We start from the raw sequence: 23,771 nt of genomic DNA, 5'->3' as shown, positions 1-23,771 counted from the left end.
CCCACTTTGTATTTTCTCAGCAAAGTTAAGGGAGTTGTGGGATGGAGTTATTGGACTGCACCCTGCAGTCCTGCCACCCTTGCAGTTGCCCAGCCCCTAGACTGAAGGAAGAACCCGGCATCAGCGACAGCGACATCGGTGATTTGTTGGACCGGGAGTCTTAACAACTCAGAGGCATAGGTCCTGGAGTGACACCCCATCACGTATGGCCGAAGGCAGGCAGGACACGGCAGCAATCTTTGCTACACGGGGAGGAGGAGGGTATCGTTTATAGGGGATGTGACGTCAGAGGGGCTCCTTGGTTGCCAGGGGGGCTGTTGGAACATGTCCCCTCCCCGCTTTTTGGGTTACTAACCATTGTGAGGGCTGCTGTTCCCTGTTGATGACCAAACATACAGGAGCCATTCTGGTCCAAGGGCCAGAACAGTCGTTATCTGGGGGTAGGGCCAATCATGCAGGTAGTTAATTGATTATACTTTCAGCTTAGGAAGGGGAGGCAGTCATGGGCAGAAGGTAAGGGTGAGGCAGGGCCGGGTTGGGAGGGGGATGGACAGAGAGTAAGAGAACTGCCATCTTAGGGGTCCTGACCGTACAGGAGTTAATTATCATATCACAAAAATTACTGTTGGTTTGCAGAGTATTCCAGATTTTACCCGGTCTCACTTGCCTCTGCTGATGCTGGTAGCTTGGCTAACCCCTTCCTGACCAGGCAGAGTTTCTTTGCCTTGAGCTGACCTGCTCTTCTGCTCCCCTGCACCCAGACTTAGCATTTGCCCCCCAGAGTTGCTGTTCCTGGCTGTTCAAAATGGAAAAAGAGAACAAATAGATCTCTTCAAAATTACGATGATAGCCAGAAAGAAAACCTCAGTAGAGGGTTTTGATACGTGGTAGAGAAAATTAACTAGAATGTGGAATAAAAGAGCAAGAAAATAGGAAATAGAAAAGAATATAATAACAAAAAATGTCTGATTGAGGAGGTTCAATAGCAGTTACAGAAGAGAGAAAAACCAGAAAATTTGGAGACTGTGCACTCCTGAAAATGTTTTAATTTATATCCCCTCAATAGTTTGATGGTTTGTTTTTGGTACAAAATTCTAGATGAGAGCAGTTATTCTTAATGTTTAAAGCATCACTGACTTCTCATTTCCAGTATTGCTGTTGAAAAATCCAAAGAAGCCAATAAGGGGGATGAATATTGGAGAAAGAATGGATGGTTAATAACTCCAAATGGGTCAGAAAGACTTCAGAGAGGGAAGAGGATTGAAAAATGTAATTAGGCTTGGAGGATGGTGGGTAACTGAAGGCTTTTGACCACATGATTTCCTTTGACCACTGAGATTGAAATTATATGTCACAAGGGTTGAGAAATTAGAAGCGGTGAGTGCAGGCATTTGAAGGGAGCTAGAGCTTCACTCAGTATGTTAGAGTCTTATACTTTCTACCATGACAACCTGCATCTCTTCCCTTCCCTGCCCCCTACTTCCCTCTCCCTGTACGCGTTTTGTACTCACTGCCACATTCTGCCTTATGAATAGAACAAACTTAAGGTATGTATCTTCAGCGTAGATTTGGGGTGGCAGGGGAATAAATTGGGTGATTGGAAACAGCAAAGCAGGATAGTGGTGGAATAAATTTTTATTCCTGGCCAATTCTTTTGGTCCTTGAGCCCTTAGAGACCCTGTGTAGACTTCTTGCTGTTGACTTACTGAGCCTCTAGAAAGTACAAAGGAGAAGGCAAAAAATATTAGCACCATAGAAAAGTAGGCCCCTTAAATATTAAGCTGTAAAATGAACTGGTGATCATAAATTGAAACACTAAGATTGATAACAAAATTTCAATGGGAATTATTTTTTCACCCTCAGAAAATTCTGATACAGTATTAATATTTGGTGTCATTTTATTATAATTAAGGACAAATCTCCTTTGAGTGTTCTGCATGCCCTTTGTTTTCTGGTGAGTGAATAAGGTAGCAACCACACTTAAGAACAGAGGTTGGAGGAGGGTATACTGTTTTCCCCTAATTCGATTCCATAATTGGGAGTACCGTGATATTTGAATCGACGCATGTTAGTCAGAGTCTTCAGACTGCTGTCTTTCATTTGGGTAACTTGAGGTAGGAGTTAAAGTCAGGTCTTCTTTGCTTGCAGTTGAGCACACTGAAATGTTTTGTTGCACGTCTTGTTCTGAATTTAAATTGGACAAATAGGTGAAATCTGTGCCTTGTGCTGAGCTCTGGTAAGAGGAACAGTTGAAATCTGGCTTCATGTCTTCTGATTGCACGTCACTTGGGCTTTTGCTTCCACAATTCACGTCCTCTGGGCTGATGTCTCTTGTTTGCACAGCATCTCTTTCAGTATCTTCTTTTCGAGTTCTTGTGGACTGAAGGTCTTCTTGGTCTTTATCTTGATGCTGACTGTCTTGATATGGAACATCTTGTACTTGTCCATCTAGGTGAGGTGGAATTACGGCATACAAGGGCTGGGTTTCTTGGAAGAGAGCTTTCTGCTTGAGGGATTTTTTCAGTAGTAGATCTTGGGTTTGCCTGGCTTGGGATTCCCAATTTAGGGAATGCTGCATTTCAAGTTGCCGTTCCTGTTTTTTCCATTCACTGTTTTCCCATTCCTGAGTTCTGTAGTCTTGAGATTGCTGGCCTAAAGATTGCCAGCCTTGGATTTTCTGGTCTTGAGCTTGCCAGCCATGGTATTCCTGGATTTGGGATTGCTGATCTTGGTACAGCTGCTTTGAGGGTTTCTCCTCTTTGCTCTTTTGGCCGTCAACTTGCTCATCCAGGAGTTGCAGTGTGGTTTCGTTAACTTGGACTTGTTTATCTTTGTATTGCTTCTTTTGGGATAGCCAGATTTTGATGTGCTTGTCTAGGGATTTCCTCCTTGGGGACTGTGGGGCTTGGATTTTCAGGTCAAGGGATTTCTCTTTTAGAGGTTGCCAGTCTTCATTTTGCTGATACAGAGAATGCTGCTTTGATGATTTCCTTCTATGAAGTTCTTCCTCAGATTTCCATTCTTCAGTCAGTAACTTGACTTCTGATTTAATGTCTTGATAGGATAAATGTATAGATTTGTGGTCTTGAGATTGAATTCTTTGTAGTTGAAAATCTAGAGATTGTTGATCTCGATGTTGGGTATTAGGGGGCTCCACAATGCATATTGTTGGGACTTCAAATGGCATGGCATTTACTGGCAGAACTCGCCTTTGGAAAAAGATATCTTGGGAAGGTGTACCTGGGCCTAGTCTGCCCTGAGAGAGTGTGTCTACGGATTGCGTATTTTCAGATGGTTTATGCTGGGGCTGCATGTCTTGGGATGTCAGTCCATGAGACTCTGTGACATGAGGTGTTGGGGCTTCAGATGGCTGGGCTTTTGCTGGCAGAGGTTGGGATGGTAAGACTTGGGGTTGTAAAGCTTGGTAATCTTTTTCAGCGTAAGGTGGAATTGCTTGGAGTTGCAAGGGTCGGGCATGCAGCAGTTGGGTTTTCTTTTCTAGGGATTGCATGATAGCAATTTGTAGGTCTTCATCATTTAGTTCGTTGGTGTGCATGATTTCTGAAGGCCTTAACTCCAAACTGAGGGGCAGAGATTCCAGCTCCAGGTCTTCCTCATAAAGGCTTAAAGGTGGAGGGCTGTATTTCTGTTGTTCATCTGCCACAGATACAGAATGTTGGAAGGCTGAAGGGTGTCTTGTGACTCTTAACTTGAAGAAAGTATAGCCTCCGAAGAAAACAGGTTGTATGTTTGTTGTTGACACATCACTTGTCGACTCTTCTTGATGCTCAAACTGTATTACAGCATTTTCTTCTGGGACAGATAGTCCACTATCTTGAGTAACATCCAAAGGCAAGAAAAACACAATCTATAAAATCAAGCGGTGGGGGAAACATTAATAGAACAGAATCGTCTTTGATGTTATTTTCTTCTTGTATTCCAAAATTATTTTTCATCTCTGCTTTAAGATCGTAGATAGGGAGTAACATCTATAGGAGGAGTCGGAAAACAAATACCAATACTGGTATTTGTTTTCATCAACTCACTGGTTTTATTATGGACAAGTCATTACCCTCTATTATCTCGAATATTGACTAGGGGAATTTATTAAGATTGTCTGAAATATTCTCTCCATACCTTATATAAAACTTCCAAGAGGGGGAGGGTATAGCTCAGTAGTAGAGCACATGCTTAGCATGCACGAGGTCCTGGGTTCAACCCCCAGGTCCTCCATTAAATAAATAAATAAATAAATAAATAAATAAATAAATAAATAAATAAATAAATAAATTTAATTACCTCCCCCACTTCAAAAAATAAATAAAATAAATAAATCTATTAAAAAACTTCTAAGACATTTTAAATTATCCACTCAATATTCACACATCAGGTTTATAATGATTTACTTATCACCTACGAGATGAACTGGATACTGGAGATCAAATACAGTTGGATGTGGGTTTTGCCCATAAGATGTTCACAATTATAGGTAGACTAGATATAAATAGATAACAATACAGTTTAGCAAATGCTGTTATAGAAGTAGATACTATGTGTTTCATGGGAATGTAGAAGATGACCGAATTCTGAGAGAGCCAGGAAATGATTCACAGAAGAGATATTTGATCTGTGTCTTGATGGATGAGCAGAAATTTCTCGGGTAAAAAGGTAAGATGAAATAAGAAAGGAGCCACAATCCAGGGAGAGGAAACCGTGGAAACAGTGGGTACAAAAACACAAGGCTGCCATGCAGCCCAGTGTGATGGCAGATGGTAAGCACTTAGGTATTACTGGATGGTGTGCTAGGTCCTATAAACTGAATGTCTGTGTCCCTCTGGGACCATATGTGGAAACTTAATCTCCAGTGTGATGGTATTCAGAGTCAGAATCTTTGGGAGGTGATGAGATCTTAAGTGTGGAGCCCTTGTAAATGGGAGTAATGCCCTTATAAAAAGGGACCCCCAAAGAACTCTTGTCCCTTCCTTCCTGGGAGGACACGATGAGAAGACTGCCCTCTGTAACCAGGAAGCAGGTCCTCATGAGACGCTGAACCTGCCAGCACCCTGATCTTGGACTTGCCAGCTTCCAGAACTGTGAGGAATATATTTTTGTCATTTAAGCTACCCAGTCTGCGTATAGCAGTCCCGCTGGACTAAGACAGACGTTGTTACCAAGAAGTGGGAGTGTTGCTGTAACAAATACCTAAATATGCAGACGCAGATGTGGAGCTGGATAATGAGTAGAAGCTGCAAGAGTTTTGAGGTGCATGTTAGAAAAAGCTTACATTGCTATGAATGGACCACTAAGGGCAACTTTGATGAGAGCCCAGAAAGAAAAAAGGACAGCTGTGGAGAAAGCCTCCATCTTCTTAGAGAGGACCTAGGTGATCCTGAGCAAAATGCTAATAGAGATATGGATGATAAAGGTCATTCTGATGAAGTCTCAGACAGAAAAGAGGAAAATGTTATTGAAAACCGAAGGAAGGTGATCTTGGCTTTAAAGTGGCAAAGACCTTGGCTGAATTGTTTGTGTTCTAGTATTTTGTGGAAGGTAGAATTTGCAAGCAATGAAATTAGCTGAAGTCATTCCTAAGTGAGGTGTTGAAGGTGAGGCCTGGCTTCACTGACAGCTTCTAGTAAAACATGAGAAGAGAAAAAGGACTTAGAGGTGGAATTGTTAAGCCAAAAGCAAGCAGGAACGTATGACTTGGAAAATTCTCAGTCCATCCATCTTGCAAAAAATGAGAACATTTATTTAAGAGAAGATCAAGTGGTTGGCGTGATAAGGAAATTGTTACGGATCAGCCATCTCAACAGCAGTCAGAAGCTGCTTCCAAGACAATGTACGAATGACCCCAAAAGCAATTCATTGTTAGGGCTGCCACTCCCACCACAGGCCCTGAGTGCAAGGACCCCTAGAGAATAATGGTTTCAAAGGATGGGACCACCTCTCTGGTTCAGACAGAGCCAAGATGCCCCCACCCAGTGCCTCAGGGGTGGAACCATCACAGAGAGCTGCCACAGGGGCTGTGCAGGCTGCCCCCACCTAGGCCTCAAAAGACAGAGCTGCCTGACAGAGGCACGGGCTTGGGCCCCCAAACCAGCAGAACCACAGGCGTAGGACTCCAGCCCAGGAGAGCCACGGGGCCCAGGCAGAGAGATGCTGCAGGGGCAGAGCCCAGGCCTTCCTGCTGACCCGCGGAGGTGATGGTGGCAGCCCTGTGTGCTTGGAAGACAGAGCATCAGGGCGAAGAGGATTGTTCTTGAGCCTCAAGGTTTCGGTTATTTGCCCTGTTAGGTTTTGGTCTTACTTGGGACCTACCCTTTCTTCTTTCTCACTCCTCCCTTTAGGAATGGGAATGTCAGTCCTGTGCCTCTTCCATCACTGTGCTTTGGAAGCTTGGTTTCATAACATGCTTGGCTTCCCAGGTTCACAGCTGGAGGGAATTTGCCTTGTGTCTCGTCCATATAGAATTTAGATGGTATTTAGAGACGACTTTGGACTTAGACTTTAAAGTTGATGATGAAATAAGATAAAACTTAGGGGGGCTTTTGGGATGAAAAGAATATATTTTTCGTGTGAGAAGGACATGAATTTGGTAGGGGGCAGGAATGGAATGCTGTGGACTGAATGTGTCCCCCCCCCTAAATTCGTATATTGAAAATTAATCCCCAGTGTGATTGTATTTGTAGATATGGCCTTTGGGAGGTGATTAGGTTGTGAAGGTGGAGCCATCATGAGTGGGGCTGGTGCGCTTAAGAGAGAGATCCCAGAGGGCTCCCTGGGCCCTTCAGGACACAGCAAGATGGCTGTCTATACACTAGGAAGTGGCTCTCACCAGCCTCTGAGTCTACAGGCGCCTTGATCTTGGACTTCCCAGGCTCCAGAACTCTGTGAAATTAATTGTTTGTTATTTAAACCACCTAGTCTGTGATTTTTTTTTAACAGAAGCCTGAATGGACTAAGACACTAGGCTAGGAAATTGCGCTTTCCATTATGTACAAGTGAGGTATATGGATGTTTTTTTAAACAGCTAAGTGACAGCGTCTGATCTGATACAGCCGTTAGTCAGTGCTTCCCACTGCTTACAATTTGCCTTTTTGTTTGTTTGTTTTTTTCAGAGGGGTTGTCATTACAGACCAGTCTGATTTTTGTCAGCCTGTGCCCTGTCTGAAGTCATTCACAGGGTCAGAATAGACTGCTGCTTCTATTTCGAGAAGTGGTTGGAACTCTGAGTCATTAAATGACCTAGTTATGGTTACCTAGTTGGTTGACGGCAGGCTTAAGATGAGAATCTCCACAGTTTCTTACACTATACATTGTCATTCCCCACCCTTCTAGCTTGTTTGCAAACCTATATTTCATGCCTGTTGAAAGGCTGTTTGTGTAAAGATAAATGGTACTTCAGGGGAGATGTCTGCAGTTTTACTCACCCTGAAAACTTCTCTTTCATTTGAATTATAGTTTATTCATTTGTTAAAAGAGAGATGTGGAAGTGTGAATTATACTTCCTCTAACTTTATCCATGCTGTTAAGCACTATGCTTTTAAGCTTACTCATCACTAATGATAACTGAGAGACTATCAGGTGCTAAGCAGGGTTCTAAAGTCATGTCAGGTTATTGGCTTAACATCCCTATGATGTATTATCCTTGTTTTCTGACTGAAAGAATTGAGGTTCAGAGAGATGTTAAGTAACGTGGCCAGTGTCGTAGGGCTACCAGCTTGTGAAGCTAGGATTCATACTTTGCAATGGAATTATAGGTCCTGTGCGTTTCTATCTAATCTCTAATCTGTGCTTCCTTGTAATAACTGCATCAGTGGTACCTTACTCCAGGGTGGTTATGACTGAAGACTATGTGAAATAATGCTTTTAGGCATTGTGGTAGGCACAGTAAATATTAAAAGTTCACTTCTTTCTTCTTCTTGAGAGCTGGGTGCATATTACATAGTATCATTAAATCTTTTGTTGTACTTTGCACTTGACATGCCATTGAAAAGCATGGAATTAAATTGGATAGCTTTTCAGTGTGAGTAATTTGTTTTACTATTGCTCCTAAAGAGCTTCCCACAGAGCTATGTATTCTTCTGTAGTTGTATCAAGAAAAGAGCAATACGCCAGATATTTGGGCTCAGATAATATAATAAAAAAATAAGCATAAGATGAAACATTACAAAAGTCAATGCTCATTTGTGATAAGAAAAATGCTCTGCAAACTAGGATAAGTTTAGTCTATGAAACACCCATAGGTAACATCACATTTTGGGGTGAACTATAATACTTTTCACCCTAAGATTGAGAACAAGGAAGGCTGAGTGTGCTCAGCATTAAAAAAAAATACAACAAACATCGCTCTGGAAGCTCTACAAGTGTGAGAAGTCAAGAAAAATAAGGCATCCAATTTGTAAATAAAAATGTCTTTACTGGTAAAATAGTTGTATACCTGTAAAATAACATGAAATCAATTTAAAAAACAACTAGACTTAATAAGTTTAGTAAGGTCATAGTATACTATAGTATACATAGAAAAATAAATTGCATTTCTATATGAAGGAATAGACATTTGGAAAGTAAACTGTTTAAGTGCCATATATAATAGCAGGAAAAATTAAAATACTTAGGTATAAACTTAACAAAATGTACCCAACACTTATACACTGAAAACTACAAAATATTTTGGAAAGAAATAAAAGGAAATGTAAGAAAATGTAAACATATTCTATGGACATGGGTAAGAAGACTAAATATTACTAATCTATAAATTTTTACTAAATGTTGTATAGGTTCAATGCCACTCCAATCAAAATATTAGTAAGATTTTCCTAAGAAGTGATAAACTGATCCTAAAACATTAATGGAAATCCATGGGGCCTAGAACAGCCAAACAATTTTGAAAAAGAACAAAGAAAATTTGCACTTCCTGATTTTAAGAATTGCTCTAGAGGAACCTCAGGGATTCAAGCAGAATAGGAAGCTTCTGGAATCTGTCTGTTCATATACACTATAATCATACTGGCAAAAACTGTCTGAAGTAACTATTTTGTAACTCTGGAGTCTGTCCGAACACTTGCAGCTTCCAGGGGAAATCCTGATTGGTAAATTGACAGGTTCTATCAGTCAGTTTCAGCCTTCAGCGTAGTAGTGACTACCCATCTCTCACTCCCAGCTCTTGGAAGGTAACCCACGTTCCTGGTGTGATTGGCTGGAGCCAGGATGGGCAGTAAGGACCTTGTCTTCCAAGTATCAGGTTTCTGTGGTGTTCTAACTGCAGATTGTTGCTTCTGATCACTGAGGAGCAGGCACAGAGGCTGGATGCCAGTCTTTCAACCCATACTGGCTGAAGCAACTTTGTGGGAGAACTATTCCAATTTCCAACTGTTTTTGTTTTTGATTTTCAAAAACAACTGTATATATGGGAGAACATAGAAGTCCACTGTGCTTGCCCAGGAAAAGATGAAGACTCGGAAAAGATCTTTCCTGGAAAGATCGTAAGCTTTCATCTCTTAATAATTTGTTAAGATTAAGTTGGTGCTAAGTGATGAGACTAATGACTGACATAGTTAGCATTCAGTGAATGTGAGCTATAATGATTATGATAAATAATCTGAGTGTCACTGTTAAATATTTTGTTTCTCTGCTTCCTCTCTGGCGAGGGAATTGTCTCACACACCTTCACGGCCCAGGTATAAGCTCCCCATGTTACAATACTTTGGGTTCTCCATAAGTCTGATTATTCATATAGTTTGGCAGGGAGATGAGGAGCTATGTCTGAACAGAGATGACCGTGGACAGCAGCTCGGGCAAGACAAAGAAGCATGTTGTCTCAAAGGGTGGAGTGACCACCATCAGTTTTAAGCTTGTCCCTCCTCGATCTTCCTCAACTCAGAAGTTTTAATGCAGCATCTGAGTCTACTGCTCTGCCCACTAATAGGCCAGAGGTCACCTTGGAGTGTCCCAATAGGAATCCATTCTCATGACAACACTGAACGCACCTCATTCGACCTTGTCCAGCACTTGCTTCTAAAGGAGGCGACAGTCACAGAGATGCTGAGCTGTGCTATGCTGCTGATCAGCAAGACTGACAAAATTCCCTGTAAATAATGAGGGTAAATATATGTCATTTGAAATGAAAGCTGTATCATTCTAAAGATATTAAGTCAAGGACCACTTACACTGTATGACCATGTTTGGGAAAAACCCGTATTTTAGATGTGTCTGGAACCACTAGTGATTGAACAATTTTCATCTAACGTCTTTCTGTTAAATAGGGGTGGGTAACAAACTCCAGTGCCTACGGGGGCTGGAGCACCATGCCAAATGAGCGAAACAGGAAGGGAGAAAGTAGAGAGTAAAAGTATTCTTCAGCATCCATCACTCAGTTCCAAGCAACAGTTGCCCTGTGGGAATATGGACCCCAGGATGCCTGTCTTTTTTCTTTCCTAAGGTAGCTGTATATACATATTTTTAACGTGCAACTTTCCAGTTATTTAGTCATCTGTGTGAACCACATGAAACATATTTTCAGGTTGGATATAGCCCACAGATTGCCACTCTGCACACTCTGCTTTAAGGTAAATGCTTAGCTCAAGCAGCAACAGGGAATAGTGTGGTGTTCAAACAGTTTAGACTTTGGAGATAGAAGGAACTGGGTGCAGCTAACCTTGGATGAGAGATTGAGTCTATCTGAATCTCAGTTTCCCTGCAGCACAGTATTTGGTTGACAATACCAAAGTGTATGACGTGCCTACTGTAAACTTACCACCTCCAGCTGGTGAACAAGATGGACCTGGTCTTGGTCTTTGTGGAACTTCCATTTTTGTAAGGGAGGCAGACAGTGACGACTAATTAGACAATTATTTACTTAACTCAATTGTGTGAAGTGCTATGAAAAAGTATTAGGATCTTGTACTGCTGTGATGGGAGGCCTGCACTGAACAGGCAGAGGTGCAATCAGGAAGGACCTTCTTAAAAAAGGGGCATTTAAACTGAGATTCAGGAATGGGGAAGAGTTTATTGGGGAGGTGGAAAAGCGTAGGCACTGGGCTGCGGAACATTTGAAACAAGCAAAAGCTGGTCTTGACACTTTAAAGAATTCCAGGAGGTGGGAGGGGGGAGTGGAGTGAGACGGATAGAGTCCTGGAGTAATACTGGAAAGGTAGGCAGCTTAGATGTTATAGGGTCCTGTAAGCCTTTTAAGGTCTGGGTCTTATTTCTGTGTTTAACAGGAAGCCATTGAGTAATATGCTCAAATGTGCATTTTTGAGTGATGACTTTAGCTGCAGTGTAGACAATGCATTGGTCTCTGGGACTGAGGTCAGTCTAAGAGATGTCTAAAGCCCACTGTTCTCACTTTTTTCTTTAAGCTTATTTATGACATTTGGGTTGGGTTAACAGCAAGGAACTGTGGTGAGATACAAGGGAGGTCTTGGAACAGGTTCTCCAGGATTCTGTGTGCGGGAACTAATCCTGCAGTGCCCATCCATGGTGGGCAGGAAGTAGACAGCAGAGTTTCATTTATCTGGAGACTGAACCTCAGTATGGAATTTCTTCCCTGTATATACTAAAGTAATGTACTGTAGTGGCCTCCTGTCCACCAGGAAAAAGGGTAAGGATTATAATGTTGTGTCATCTTCTTGGCCCAATTAGGGTGGGATTTTTGTCCCTTACATTGGTTTCTGTCTTTCCTTTTAAACTTTTATGAATCTAATGGATTTTATCTCAGAACCTATACGAATGTTCTAGGCTCACTTTAATGGGTTGATTGTGAGGATTAAATAGGATCTTGTTTTCAGCAACTGATGGCTCTTTTCCTTTTCCTTTTCCTTCTTTATTGAAGGAGACAATTTCCCACGGTTCTACTTCACTTCCATCCACATGAATCAAGCCTCATTAACATTCTGGGACAGAGCCTTATAAGATGTGCCTGGTTGAAATAGAATGAAAGCTCAGGATTTGCTTGGAGAGCAGAGGGAAAGGCTTCTTGGAATCACTGACATTCCTAAAAATAGTCACTGAATGCTTGCAAAGCAAGCACATAAAATTGTACCTACAATTGTACTTTCTGGTAAAGATACAGCTCATCTGCTCTAATGAATACAGTTGTTACGCTTATATAAAATGACTTATGTTCCAAAATTATTCAAATACTTTATGAAGTGCCTTAAACACCTTCTCCAACTCTATTTTGGTTTTCGTATTGCTAGATCATTCTCTTCCTCATTAATGCTGCAAAGGGAAAACTGAATCTAATCTCCATCAGTACTAACAGAAATAGCTAAAACCTGTTGACAACGTACACGGTACTAAGTAGTGCCCTAATTTAATGAAGTAATTGTCACAACAACCCAGTGAGGGAGGTAGTGTTATACCTTCATTTTCCACATAAGGAAAATGGAGGCTCAGAGAAGACAGAATATTAGGCGATGGTCACAAGCTTCTAAGTGACAAAACCACGATTCACATCCAGACATTGAGGCTCTCGAATCACACTATGTTTCTCGGCAGTCAGTTCAAATGGTGAGATGACTTTTGGTTATTGGACTCATAATCAATGAACTGATACATCATGAAATTGTTCCGATAAGATTCTACAGATTCGTTGTACAGAATAAGACCACTTACGTTGTAAAGGACTCTGCCTATAACACATATTCCTTCAAGGGAAGGCGCCTGGCAGTACATGTGTTGCTGTCTGTAGCTGATAATGGTGAGGGTAATCCCAGCTACCGCAACCATGGAACTGATAATACTCATGCCTGTGGCATCTTGTCCCTGGAAAATAGTTGAAAAAATAACAATAAAATAAATAAAAACCTAATCAAACCAAAAACACCTTTTAAGAATTTCTCAGTGCTTTTATCTTTCCAGATACCCCTCCAGAATCACTTCATCAGTTCTACATTCTGATTCATCAGAGTCAGAAGACAGACCAAACTGTAGAAAGAGCCAGGGAGTGAGGAAAACAGGTAGAAAAGCCGTGCTCTCTGGTTAATGCTACAGAAAATGTTCCTTTTATCCTCATGCACCAGCTTTCATAATCTATTAGCAAAAGAGTGTATTAGGAAGTGTCTTGGCCTTGTTAGTAGACCTGATGTCACATCCTCATCAACTAGGCCCTTGTGCAAGTTGACCAATCTCTTGTAATCTCAATTTCTGCCTTTAAAAATGAGAATGATGTCACCTAACTTTAGGGCAGCATCCATTTTTTTATTTGTTTTAATGAATATTATTGTACATAACTGTGTCAGGCACTGCATTCAGCCTGTGGGACAAAGATAAACACTCCAGGTGAGGTCCTGCCTTTCTGTGGCTGACATCAGCCCCCCGGGGGGATCCAAACAGGAACCAACCGAATCACCAACATGTTCACAGATGACAGTGGACTAATGAGTTTGGACTGAGGTTTAATGGTTTCCTTTCTTTTGCTCTCAGTTTTCCAATTTTTTTTTAACATTTATTGTGGTATGGTTCCTATACAGTAAATTACACATATTCAGATGTACCATTTGATGAATTTTGATAGATGGATACACCCATGGGTGGTGGTTTCAGTTTTCCAATTTGGAAGCTATAAAGGTTCAGATTGCCCCACCAAGTTCCAGTTCCCTTTACTTCCCAGTTTTTTGTTTTGTTTGTTTTGTTTTGTTATTTAAGTCTGAGTTCCTTTGAAGGAAGGAGGATGCCTTATTCACACCTACTCCCAGCACTCCTATTGCTCTAGCAAAAACAAAGAAAAACCTCCCATCTCAGTTCAGTAGACATTTACTACATCCTGATTGTGCTACATCTGTTGTGGTGGGAAATGCAATGGCACGTTTACACAGCCTGTCCTATCCGGGAGCCCTGTGGCTTACTGCGGCAGACCTTGGACGTATACCTGTGGCTTAATGTTTACCTTGAATGCAGGTCTTTTCTGCAAACAGGAATTTTGGCAGAAAATATCCAGAGTCACACAGATACACCATCTCTTTCAATCAGTCTTTTGTTCTCTTTAAGGCTCTGTTTTGGCTCCCATGGGACATTTAACGGACTGAAGTCTCTAGATAAGCAACTCATCATGTGTACTGTGCTTTACAGCTTACAAAGACTATGCCCAGCCTTAATCTCATCTGATCCTCACTATAGTTTTATGATGGAGGTAAATCGCTTGTTATCGCCACAATACTCATGCAGAGGGCTCAGGAACTAAGTGATTGTGAGTTTGGAGGAAGAGCTCTGATGGAAAGCCAAATCTCCTGATGCCCAGTTTAGCACTCCTGTATGCACAGTTGTCTTCCTCCATCATCTGCATGGCTCTCAGCGAGTCATGCATGAGTCTGTGTTATCCTTAGTGTATTCCTTTGCTCTGAAGGGAAGTCGGTGCAGAGAGAACAGAATTTGGGGCTTCATCTGCACTGCCTGCATTGATTTCCACCGGTGGGAGAGAGGCGGGGACTTTCGTCCCTCAGAACGTCCCTGTGGTTTGTAGCTATCACTAGAAGAAATTGGCAGAAGACCATAAAAACAGAGTTAAAATGGCTTTGGGAGAAGGTCCACATCTCCAGGGCCTTAAAAAGAATCAGAATGGTTAGAAGGGAGTACAAACATCTAAGTATCATTTTGCCTTTTATATGTAATATCTTACTAAATCCTCAAAATAATCCTTCAAAGTTGACACATCAGTGGGTGGTAGCCTTGATTCAATCCTGGAATGATCTAGCATCAATGCCAGACTCTTTCCTTCAGACCTTGAGACCTTGGGCAGGGCCCAGAGAAAAGCCTCTTGTTGTCGGAGTTGGGGTGTGGTTACTGGGATCCTAGGATTGGTTTTGGTTACAGTAGGGTATATCAGCCTTGACCTGATAAATACTTGGAGCCAGATAATTTTTTTTTTAATTTGACTAGCCTATATGCATTTTAGTATGTTTAGGAACGTCTCTGGTCTCTATCCACGGGATGACAATAGCACCTCCCACCACCAACACCCACTTGTGACAACCATAAATGTCTTCAGGCATTGTTAATATTCCTGAGGGCAGAACTGGGCAGTGGGTGCAAATATCTTCTAACTCAGAACTGCTGAGCTAGAAGCATGGAGAATGGTTTTTAATAAGCAACGCTTTCAGTTTATTGACCAGGGAAATGGGAACCAGTGGAAAGATGTCGGGCTAATGGTGAACTGCAAACTTGATGTGGAAAGATTTTCTTGGAAGATCTTTTGTTACTCAAGGCTTTCTACACAGAAATGATCTAAAGCAAGTAGAAGGTTTTAAATTGCATTAGGAGTCACCAAAGTGACTTACCAGACATTTGTCATTTTTGCTGGATCCTGTGATACATCCTGTTACAATAAACTGTTAAGAAGAAAAGAGATAAAAGTTAGCAGGTGATGCAGGTGATGTGTATGACCACCCCACAATACAATTTCCCTCAGCGAGTGTGTGGAAATCTACATGTCTGTGACTCTCCCAGACCATCTCATATCTGGTCTTTTCCATCAGAGAGGAAGGAGAGTGGGCACTGATGTAAGAAGAAATACTGCGCTGGGTGTGCTTGGCACTGAGCAAGGGCTCTTTGCCAGGGCCAGATGGCACAGGCAGGCCCCACTTTAAGGTCCTGAAGATATCACTCAGATGTTTGGCCTAGCTGGGCTCCAACAAAATAGATAATCTTGGGCTCTGGGCCTGGAAGAGTAGAGGGTGAGTTCTGTCTGCTCTGAGCAGACAGAGGGAGACCTTCTCAGGACAGAACTCTCTAAAAGCCGATATGAGGGCTGGAATCTAGTGGTGTTATCTCAGCCACTTCTTTGTGTGGAACGTAAAGAGCCTGGTAGCATGCCGGGAAAATGAGACTCTGTTGCCCAAGGTGGAGTCCCTTACTTACTTTTTCAGTGTTCTGAGAATCAGAACCTCTCCTGGGGGAATGCGTGTTGGACCTTAGGGAGATTGAGCCTTGAGTCCAAGGAGGTTGAGGTGACATGCAGAGATCAGAGAGTTACCTTTGATACCTCCCTTCTTTACACCCCCAACACTGGATTCAGCATCAGATTAGCTCTGCCTCCAAGTTGCCTCAAAGCCATCCATCTTTATCTCCCCTGCTGCCCAGCTGGTCAGGGTCCCAGCTTTCCTTCCATGGATTCTCACAGCCTCTCCCCAACGGGTTCTCCCAGATTTGCTGTTACGGTCCTTGAATTCATTACCCACTCAGAGACAACACGTCTTCAAATGCTATTTACCTCTTTAAAGACTATCAGTGGATTCCCCTTGCTCTAGTATTAAGGGTCCACGTTCTTTATACGACCACAAGGACTGGCATGACCTGGTTCTAGTCTACATTTTTGGCCTCATTTTGTGCCACTGCAATAGACTCGTTGGTCTTTTTTTCTGTTGCTCTTTCCCACATCAAGGCTCATTGCCAAAAGGGCACTTTCTTTCCACTTCACCCAATGAATACCTGGGTGCAAAGCACTTCCCTGACCTCCCAGGCCAGGTGAGTCCTCCACTGAAGCTCCACATGGTGCCTGGAGCTCCTCAGTGTGCTTCACACGTGTAATAACATACCTGTGGAGTTATTTTTTACTTTTTCATTTGTAGCCTCCCTGTTAGATGACAAACCCTGTGTAATTCTAAGAGCAGTTCATCACTTCTCTCAGAGAGGACCTTGTCTGCTGGCACTCTCTAAGCATCTAGGGCACTCCTGAACATGTCATGTGGGTACTCGGTAAATATCTTTCCAGTGAAGAGTGGAGTTTTAAAAAGCAGTGTGCCAGAGCCTCATTATGATTCATGCATGGAGATCACACAGAGTCATGCTGGGAACACTCTCTTGTAAAGTGGGGAGGTGAGGAGGTGGTCTGTTTGATTTTCTGTATGTGTACTTTGAAAATCATATGCAGTATCATGTTATTTACATTTGCAAAATGAAAACAGTATAAGTTGGTTTTGAGATGCAGATGATGGAAGAGGCATAGGATATCTGTGCTTATCAAAAAGAACAGGACTTTTAATAGAGATAGTCTCACTTACTCATTATTTCATCCATCTGTTTACTGAGTGATTCAGTCATCGATGCCTACGAGGCATTAAGCACGATTCTAGGGTCCGAGAATGTGACAACTAAGACAGTATTCTTGCCCTCTTGGGACTGTAAGCTTGAGTGGGAGGAGCTCTAATGAGTGTACCCTTAAATATTACAGCACAAGATTAGGAACCAAGGCTGTGGGGATTGGATGGAAATAGCACTGTACTAAGAATTGTATTTATGGCTCTATTATGAACTGGATGAGTGACACTCATAAACCTGTCTCTGGGCATCCTGAGGGGTTTGAATCATAATAAACACTTAAAATTCTCCTTGAGCTGTGAGACTCTGTGATTCCATGAGTACTAGCTAGATACGTTTAAATTATTACCTGCTGCTAAACTCCATTTTCTTATTTGCAAAGGGGAAAATAGGATATTTGTCCCTGTAGTCTCCTGGATTGGTAGTAAGGAGCAAAGGACTTACTGTGCACAGAAGGGCTTTGGAAGCTTTTAAACACTGTACACCTTTACATCTGTACATCATTATTACAGTGATGGTGATCATAGTGCAGTGACCAAGTGGAGTCACCTCTTGTGCTGTGCAGGAGACCATGTTCATAGGATTCATCATCCCAGGACTTGAGGCAGTTCGAACCAGTCTTTGATAATAATTCCCCCACAGCTCCTAACTGGCGGTACTCACAACAAGCGCTCCCCAGAATGGATATCCTGTGAAGAACACGAGCGGAAATCTTTGGGTGAAATTGAAGTAGTTAAATGCAAATATAGCTCCAACACCCGCAATGATCAGGGCAAGCAGGATCTGGAGAGCCTGCGGGGAGAGAAATGGGTACCGGGGGTCACAGTGCCCCAGTCTCTCTGGCCTCTCCCGGGTCCCTTAGGCATCCTTCTGTACTTAAATGTCACACTTCCCTCCCTCTGAATACCTTCCTCTTCTGTTTACTGAACACTCTCAGATTATCGGGGTCTCTTTCCTCATCATGCTTACATGGGTCCTTGTTTGAATCCCCCTTTTTTGTAGTTTAATAAAAAATGCAGTTTATTAGCTTTTACTAATATAGACAAGTCAGAAGTCTCGATTAGAAAGTTGTGAGACTGACCAAGTGTGTTGTCTGCATAGCTGCATACTTCCCTACACACTTGAACGATTTGCATGTTAGGGTGTATTTAATTTGCTTCTTGGCTTAGTGCCTGGCTTTTAATATTTATAATTGTGCTGACAATGATTTTATGCACTCACATTTTTCTTACGGACTCTTTAGAGCAATCAGGAAAAAAATAATGAATGAAAGCTGAGATGCTTTGATATTAAGCAACTTGTTAAGGCTCTTCATGTTAAGTTACTTACTAGTTGGTGGGAGTGCTGGATCAAGAGTTTAATTCCAGCCTCTTGTTCAGTTGTCTTGACGTCAAAAAGAACATGAGCAGAAATTATCCATGTGTTTTTGTTTAGAGTTCATCGAATCCTTTTCTCTCATCCTTCCCTACCTCCAGCGTCTCCTGGTGTTACTAACTTCTCACGTGTCAGATTTGAGTGTATGTCTGGCTTTTCCCCTAGATTGTGAGCTTCCTGAGGACACAGACTCCAGACTATTCACCTTCACATGTTTTCCTTCTGTAGCACCAGCATCCTGTTATTATCCTCATTCCCAACACACACGCACATTTTCCATGTTCAGTATATGCTTTTGGAATTACAGCCTCAGCCCAGGTCTCTCTTAGGAAGTTTGCTGATCTAGAGCGGAGAAGCTGGGGTGAGGTCGTGTCTCATCTCTTGTTGTGAGGACCTGCTTAGAGCCATGAGTGACCCAGTGGGCTCCTCAGCCTGTCAGGAGTCACGGAGAGAGGAACAGCATGGTGGTCCCGCGGGGTCAGTGGCTCTTCTCAGGTCAGAGCTTCCCCTCTGGCATCTGGGTTCCCCCCCAGGCCACACCTCTGGGGCTCTGCGCCACAGGTCATGACTTTATTCTTGTCCTAATGGTGGGGGCTGTGCACACAGCTTCACTCTAGTTCATTTATGACTAAATTTTGTGTATGTGTGTATGTGCGTCAACATTGTGGCTCACTGCAGAGCTTTGCCTGTGGCTTTCAAAGAACCCCCAGTGCCTGTAACAGCACAAAGGAGAAGCCTCACTTCCCCTCTACTGGCTTTTAGTTCCAAGGGAGGTGCCACACCCACTCTGAGGTCGTTTCCTCGGGACATATGGAAAATTTGCTCTGTTTCCTGCATCTCCTCTGCTGGAATTTAAAGACCAGCACTGGCTCCTCTTGAAACAGCCCTAGGATTTCCTCAGGGTTACTGTAGTTATTAATTACAGTTAAGTATTTGATTTCTCCGAGCTAAGTAAGCCCTCAGAAACATTTTTAAGACATGAGGCAAACACTGTGTGTTTCTAAACAGAACTCTGTTTCTCTTGTTTATCAAAATGTAGGGAGATGGTATTCTAGGCTACACAGTGGCCCTTCTACTGATGATCCAATTATTTGTACAAGCAAATGGCTTAGGGGAACTTATGGTTAAGCAAGAAGGATGCCTTGTAGATGAAAGGCGAGGAAAAAAGGGGAATCTGTTTCCTTCCCAAAAAACATTTCTGCAGACATATTTGGGGAGCATACTTATATTCCTTTCTGGGGAGACCCATGGGTGGGAGGCGACTTACCCCTAAGACTTTTGGCTCTCCCTTCAGGAAATCCAGCAGAGAGCTATGAGGTCCATAGGGAAGTGCAGTCAGTACAGTTTCATTTGGTTGTAAAGTGAAGACGTGGGTCGATCTTTTGACCCCAGATGATGACTCCATGATTCAATGGCAAAGCTCTATTAAATGAATGAGTGAGTAAACATTGCAGTCAAAATCATGGTCTTCCATCAGCCTCATGTGGAGTCCTTAGCAATGAGCCTTTAGCAATTACTCAGTGCTAGAACCACAGAGTCACAGTCATTGCGTCATAAAGTCTTAGAATTCTCGAGCGTGTTCTTCTGTCTTTCTGTTGAAGGATCCAGCTGTCCAAAAGACTTGCTTTCTTGTCAATTTATTTATAAACAAGATTGTAAACACAACATAAATTTCTGGTATACCAGCAAATCCCAGTGTCTGTGTTCATCGATATAAAGGAACTGAGGTTATGGGCCATCCACTCTGTTCCAGGCGCTGTGGAAGGTGTTTCGTTTTAACACGCAGTAGCGTTTTTTCTTTTCACAATTCTACGGTGCTGAAATCATGGTACAGAAAGGTTAAGCTGCCCAAGGTCACATACCAATGGATGCGAAGGAGTCAAACTCTGCGTGTCTGTCTGCAGAATCTGTGTTGTTTCTATTTGACTATGACGCCACCCTCTTTTGAAAGGAGTCCCACTTGTAGTTATTGCCTGACTTATTTATTGCCTAACCACGTTCTTCTGTAGCATAAAAATCAGTAGCTAAAAAGGTACAGGACCAGAAGTCACTGCCACTTTAAAAGAGCGTATTTTAGCTTTCAGAAAGACAAGTAAAACCAATTCCATTCGGGGTCTTCCTGGTTTAAACTAGGCAAATACAGTTAAAACAACAAAAAATGCCTTTTTGGAATTTTGTTTCCATGTTAATCCATTATATTCGTACATTTGTTACGATTTTAATTAAATCATAAAGTAAATAGCTTCACAAAACCAAAAGAAACAGTGCAAATATTATCTTGAGTCTTTCCTAATTTGTGGCAACCATGCACAGCAGTGTTTCTCAACCTGGATGCTGCTGGCCATTTGGGGCCCTAAGAATCTTTGCTTACAGGGAGTTGTTCTGTGCACTGTGGGGTATTTGGCAGCATCTCTGGCCTCTACTCACTAGATGCTAGCAGCACATCCCCTGCTGTGACAGCCAAAATTATCTCCAGACATTGCCATATGTCCACTAGGGGGCAGAACCATTCCAAGTTGAGAACGAGAACCATTGATGGATAATTGCAGACGGTGTCCTGTTTTTTCCAAAAGGTGCCTCTTTTATTTTTCACATCCAAACTTTAGAGAAGGTATGTCTTTCTCTTTGTGTTTAAATTCTAAGCAGAAGTGATGGAGCATCAGAATCATGTAGAGGAGCTTTGAAAAGCCTGCTGTGTCCATCAAAGACAAGTGAGCCCGGGAGGGTGCTGACTCCAAGTGCAGCCACTTACTGCAAGCAAGACATCTGTTTGTTACCAACTATTGTGGTTATTTGGTGATCGAGGAATTACAATATTTTAAGCATTGTATAACCTGACATGTTCACTTACTACTAAATAGATATTTTACTGCCTTTTACTTACATTTTAGGAAATTGGGTGGGAGTTTGCTTTGACTAATAACATAATTTCCTCCCTTTAAAGTGATGGGCAACAGCTATCTTCATGCAGAGTTCTTAATTTTTATGAATGGATTACTGGTATTAAGCAGGAGAGCTTATAATTCTAATCTGCCTTGTTTATTTCAAAATGCGTCTCATTTTATCATTTCAATTAGGTTATAGTTGTCAGCCTCTGCCTTCTTCCTCCTGCTTCTGACTTTCAAGCTTCTTAAAGAATAAGTATTTCAGCCTATGGGCTCAGACCAGAAGGCAGGAGCTAGGCTATTCCATGGAGATGTGAAATGACAGAATCTTTTAGGGGCAACTTCAAGCAGGATAATATTCTTTGGGTGGTGATGGTATCCCTCTTGCTTTCAGCCCACAGAAGACCACCTTGAGTTGGGCAGTTACATTTAACACTTGGTTTGTGCCAGTACTGCTCTAAATAAAAAGAGGTATTTGCTCCCTCATTAAATTAATCCTTCTGCATGTATTACCGTGTCACCCTCCCAACAACCTTGGGAGGCAGGATCTATTATCATACCCATTTTAAAGATGAAGATAACCGAGGCCATGCTAACTGCTGGCCTGTGGTGCAGCTGAAAGGCGAACTTGGCTTTTCCTCTTCCATTTTCCACACAGCAGTTGAGTGTGTATTAGTTCTCTATCACTGTGTAGATACCACAGATTTATTGCCATAAAACAGCACACATTTATTATCTTAGAGTTTTTGTGGATCAGGAGTTGAGTCTTGGCTTAGTTGCTGCCTCTGCTCAGGGTCTCACCAGGCTGCAGTCAAGGTGCAGCCAGGCCATATTCTCATCTGGAGGCTCCACTGAGGAAACCCCACTTCGAAGCGTATTCAGGTGATTGACAGAATTTATTTTCTTGTGGTTGTATGACTAAGGGCCCTGCGTTTCACTGGCTGGAGGTTAGAGGCTGCCATCGGAAACAGAGGATGCCCTGAGTTCCTTGCCTCCTCAAGGTGGCTGTTTACTCACTGCATCAGGCCAGCAAGGAGAGTCATCCACCAAGTTGGCTAAGATCAGAGGAGGGACTGGAGAGTTCATGATGAGGATCTGAGTATGTGTGGCTCAACCACTAATTTGGGGTTATGTTTTGGGGGAAGCTGCATTTTTTAAACATCAAGTGTGAAAACTCGGACTTCTACTTTGTCTGTTAAATGTGTGCAGTGTCTTCTTGGGCTTGATTGAAACTCTCCTCTCCTTCTCTTGCTGTGAGTTTATTCCTTCCTGTTAGTGGTTCTTGCCTAATTTGTTTCCCAAATTGAATGTGGTAGCAAAGCAAAGGAAGGAGTCAAAAATGCCTCCTAAATTTCTGACTTCAGAAACTGAATAGATGGTCATGCCATTTTTGAAAGGCAAATGGACTGGGGTGAGGGGTGCCAGGAGAGGTCCAAGTGAAAGACGGAATGTCCTTACCATACCTTCCATCAGTTTGGAATGTTATTCCAGGTAATTCTGAATATAATTCTCCAGATATTCTGAAGAAGTTTTTATTAGTAGCAGAAAACAAATGAATAAGAAACAGATCTTGGATAAAATAAAATTTTATTAAATGGCGATGCTTGGCTTATAGGATAAAGAGGGCTCTCAAAGGTCCTCCACCCTCAGTTTAAAATATTCACACACACACACACACACACACACACACATGCGCGCGCGCGCGCTCGTGATTGAAAATACTCAAGTAGAAGCTGAAAACCTCAGGAGGGAATATTAAGTGAGTACTTTAATGTAGTTAACAGACCAGTGCGGGTAGACACAGAACTAACAAACAAATAAAGCAAGTAGTATGTCAGATGGTAAGTGCCATAGAGAAAATTAAGCAAATGAAGGGGAAAGAAGGTGGTGATTTTATATAGGTTGGTGGGGGAAATTTTCCTTGAGGCTGAGAAGTTTGAAGAAAAGACGTGAAAGAAGTGAGCAAGCAAGCAATGGAAATAATTGCAAGAAAAGCATTCCAGGTAAAGGGGTCTGGAAGTGTAAAACTCCTGAAGAAAGACTATGCCAGGTGACATCAAAAGCCGATGTGACCGGAGTAGAGGGAGCAAGGAGGAGAGGAGTGGAGAGAGTAGAGAGGAAGTGAGAATTCAGATCCTGTAAGGACATTTGAGGACGCTGTCTTTTATTTTTAATGAAATGGAATGGATTTGAGTAGAAGAATGACATGATCTGATTTTAGGCTTAAAAACAATCCCGACTGTCTGCTCCATGGAGAACAGACTGAGGGTGTGGATGCCAGGTTGGTTGATCACTGTAGGAATGCCAGTGGACAATGAGTCCTCATGAGATGGTGAGAAGTAATCAGACTCTGGATATTCTGAAGCTAGGACTAGCAGGTTTTGATGATAGGTTAGATAGGGCGTGGAAAAGAAATAGAAGGGTAAAAGATGACTCCAAGGTTTTGAGGAGATGATTTTTTTTGGAAGGAAT

At 42.3% G+C, this 23,771-nt stretch overlaps 2 protein-coding genes across 16 annotated transcripts in view; one reads left to right on the top strand and one right to left on the bottom strand.

Annotated features, from left to right (window-relative positions):
• The window catches only part of LOC102540431 (membrane-spanning 4-domains subfamily A member 4A), a 169,972-nt gene that overhangs the window by 84,609 nt on the left and 61,592 nt on the right, over window positions 1-23,771 (top strand). The gene's annotated exons all lie outside the window — the stretch shown is intronic.
• MS4A14 (membrane spanning 4-domains A14) lies at window positions 1,618-19,935 on the bottom strand. 5 transcript variants are annotated; one of them, XM_072970020.1, is made up of 7 exons: window positions 19,682-19,935; window positions 17,704-17,832; window positions 15,282-15,332; window positions 12,622-12,771; window positions 9,993-10,091; window positions 2,046-3,868; window positions 1,618-1,713 (listed from the first exon to the last, which is right to left on the bottom strand). In XM_072970020.1, the coding sequence occupies exons 1-6, from the start codon at window positions 19,817-19,819 to the stop codon at window positions 2,069-2,071; spliced, it is 2,367 nt and encodes a 788-aa protein (XP_072826121.1). In that variant the 5' UTR covers window positions 19,820-19,935; the 3' UTR covers window positions 1,618-1,713; window positions 2,046-2,068. The 5 variants fall into 5 exon arrangements, with proteins under 5 accessions (XP_072826121.1, XP_006214997.2, XP_072826124.1 ...); XM_006214935.3 differs by having other exon boundaries at window positions 1,618-3,868; XM_072970023.1 differs by having other exon boundaries at window positions 1,618-3,868; window positions 17,590-17,729; window positions 19,682-19,769.

Source organism: Vicugna pacos, chromosome 10 (genome assembly GCF_048564905.1).
Source record: "Vicugna pacos chromosome 10, VicPac4, whole genome shotgun sequence".
In the NCBI taxonomy this organism is placed as follows: domain Eukaryota; kingdom Metazoa; phylum Chordata; class Mammalia; order Artiodactyla; family Camelidae; genus Vicugna; species Vicugna pacos.
Note: the sequence above shows the minus strand (reverse complement) of the source record. Positions and strands in the feature narration are given on the sequence as shown.

Bases quoted from the DNA above. Each gene is read 5' to 3' on its own strand.
- MS4A14 (XM_006214935.3), bottom strand. From the start codon at position 19,819: ATGGAGTCATCATCTGGGGTCAAAAGATCGACCCACGTCTTCACTTTA. The intron at 17,833-19,681 runs GTAAGTCGCCTC...CTCTCCCCGCAG, and splicing joins GAGAGCCAAAAGTCTTAGGG to GCTCTCCAGATCCTGCTTGC. The intron at 15,333-17,703 runs GTGAGTACCGCC...TCTTCTTAACAG, and splicing joins CATTCTGGGGAGCGCTTGTT to TTTATTGTAACAGGATGTAT.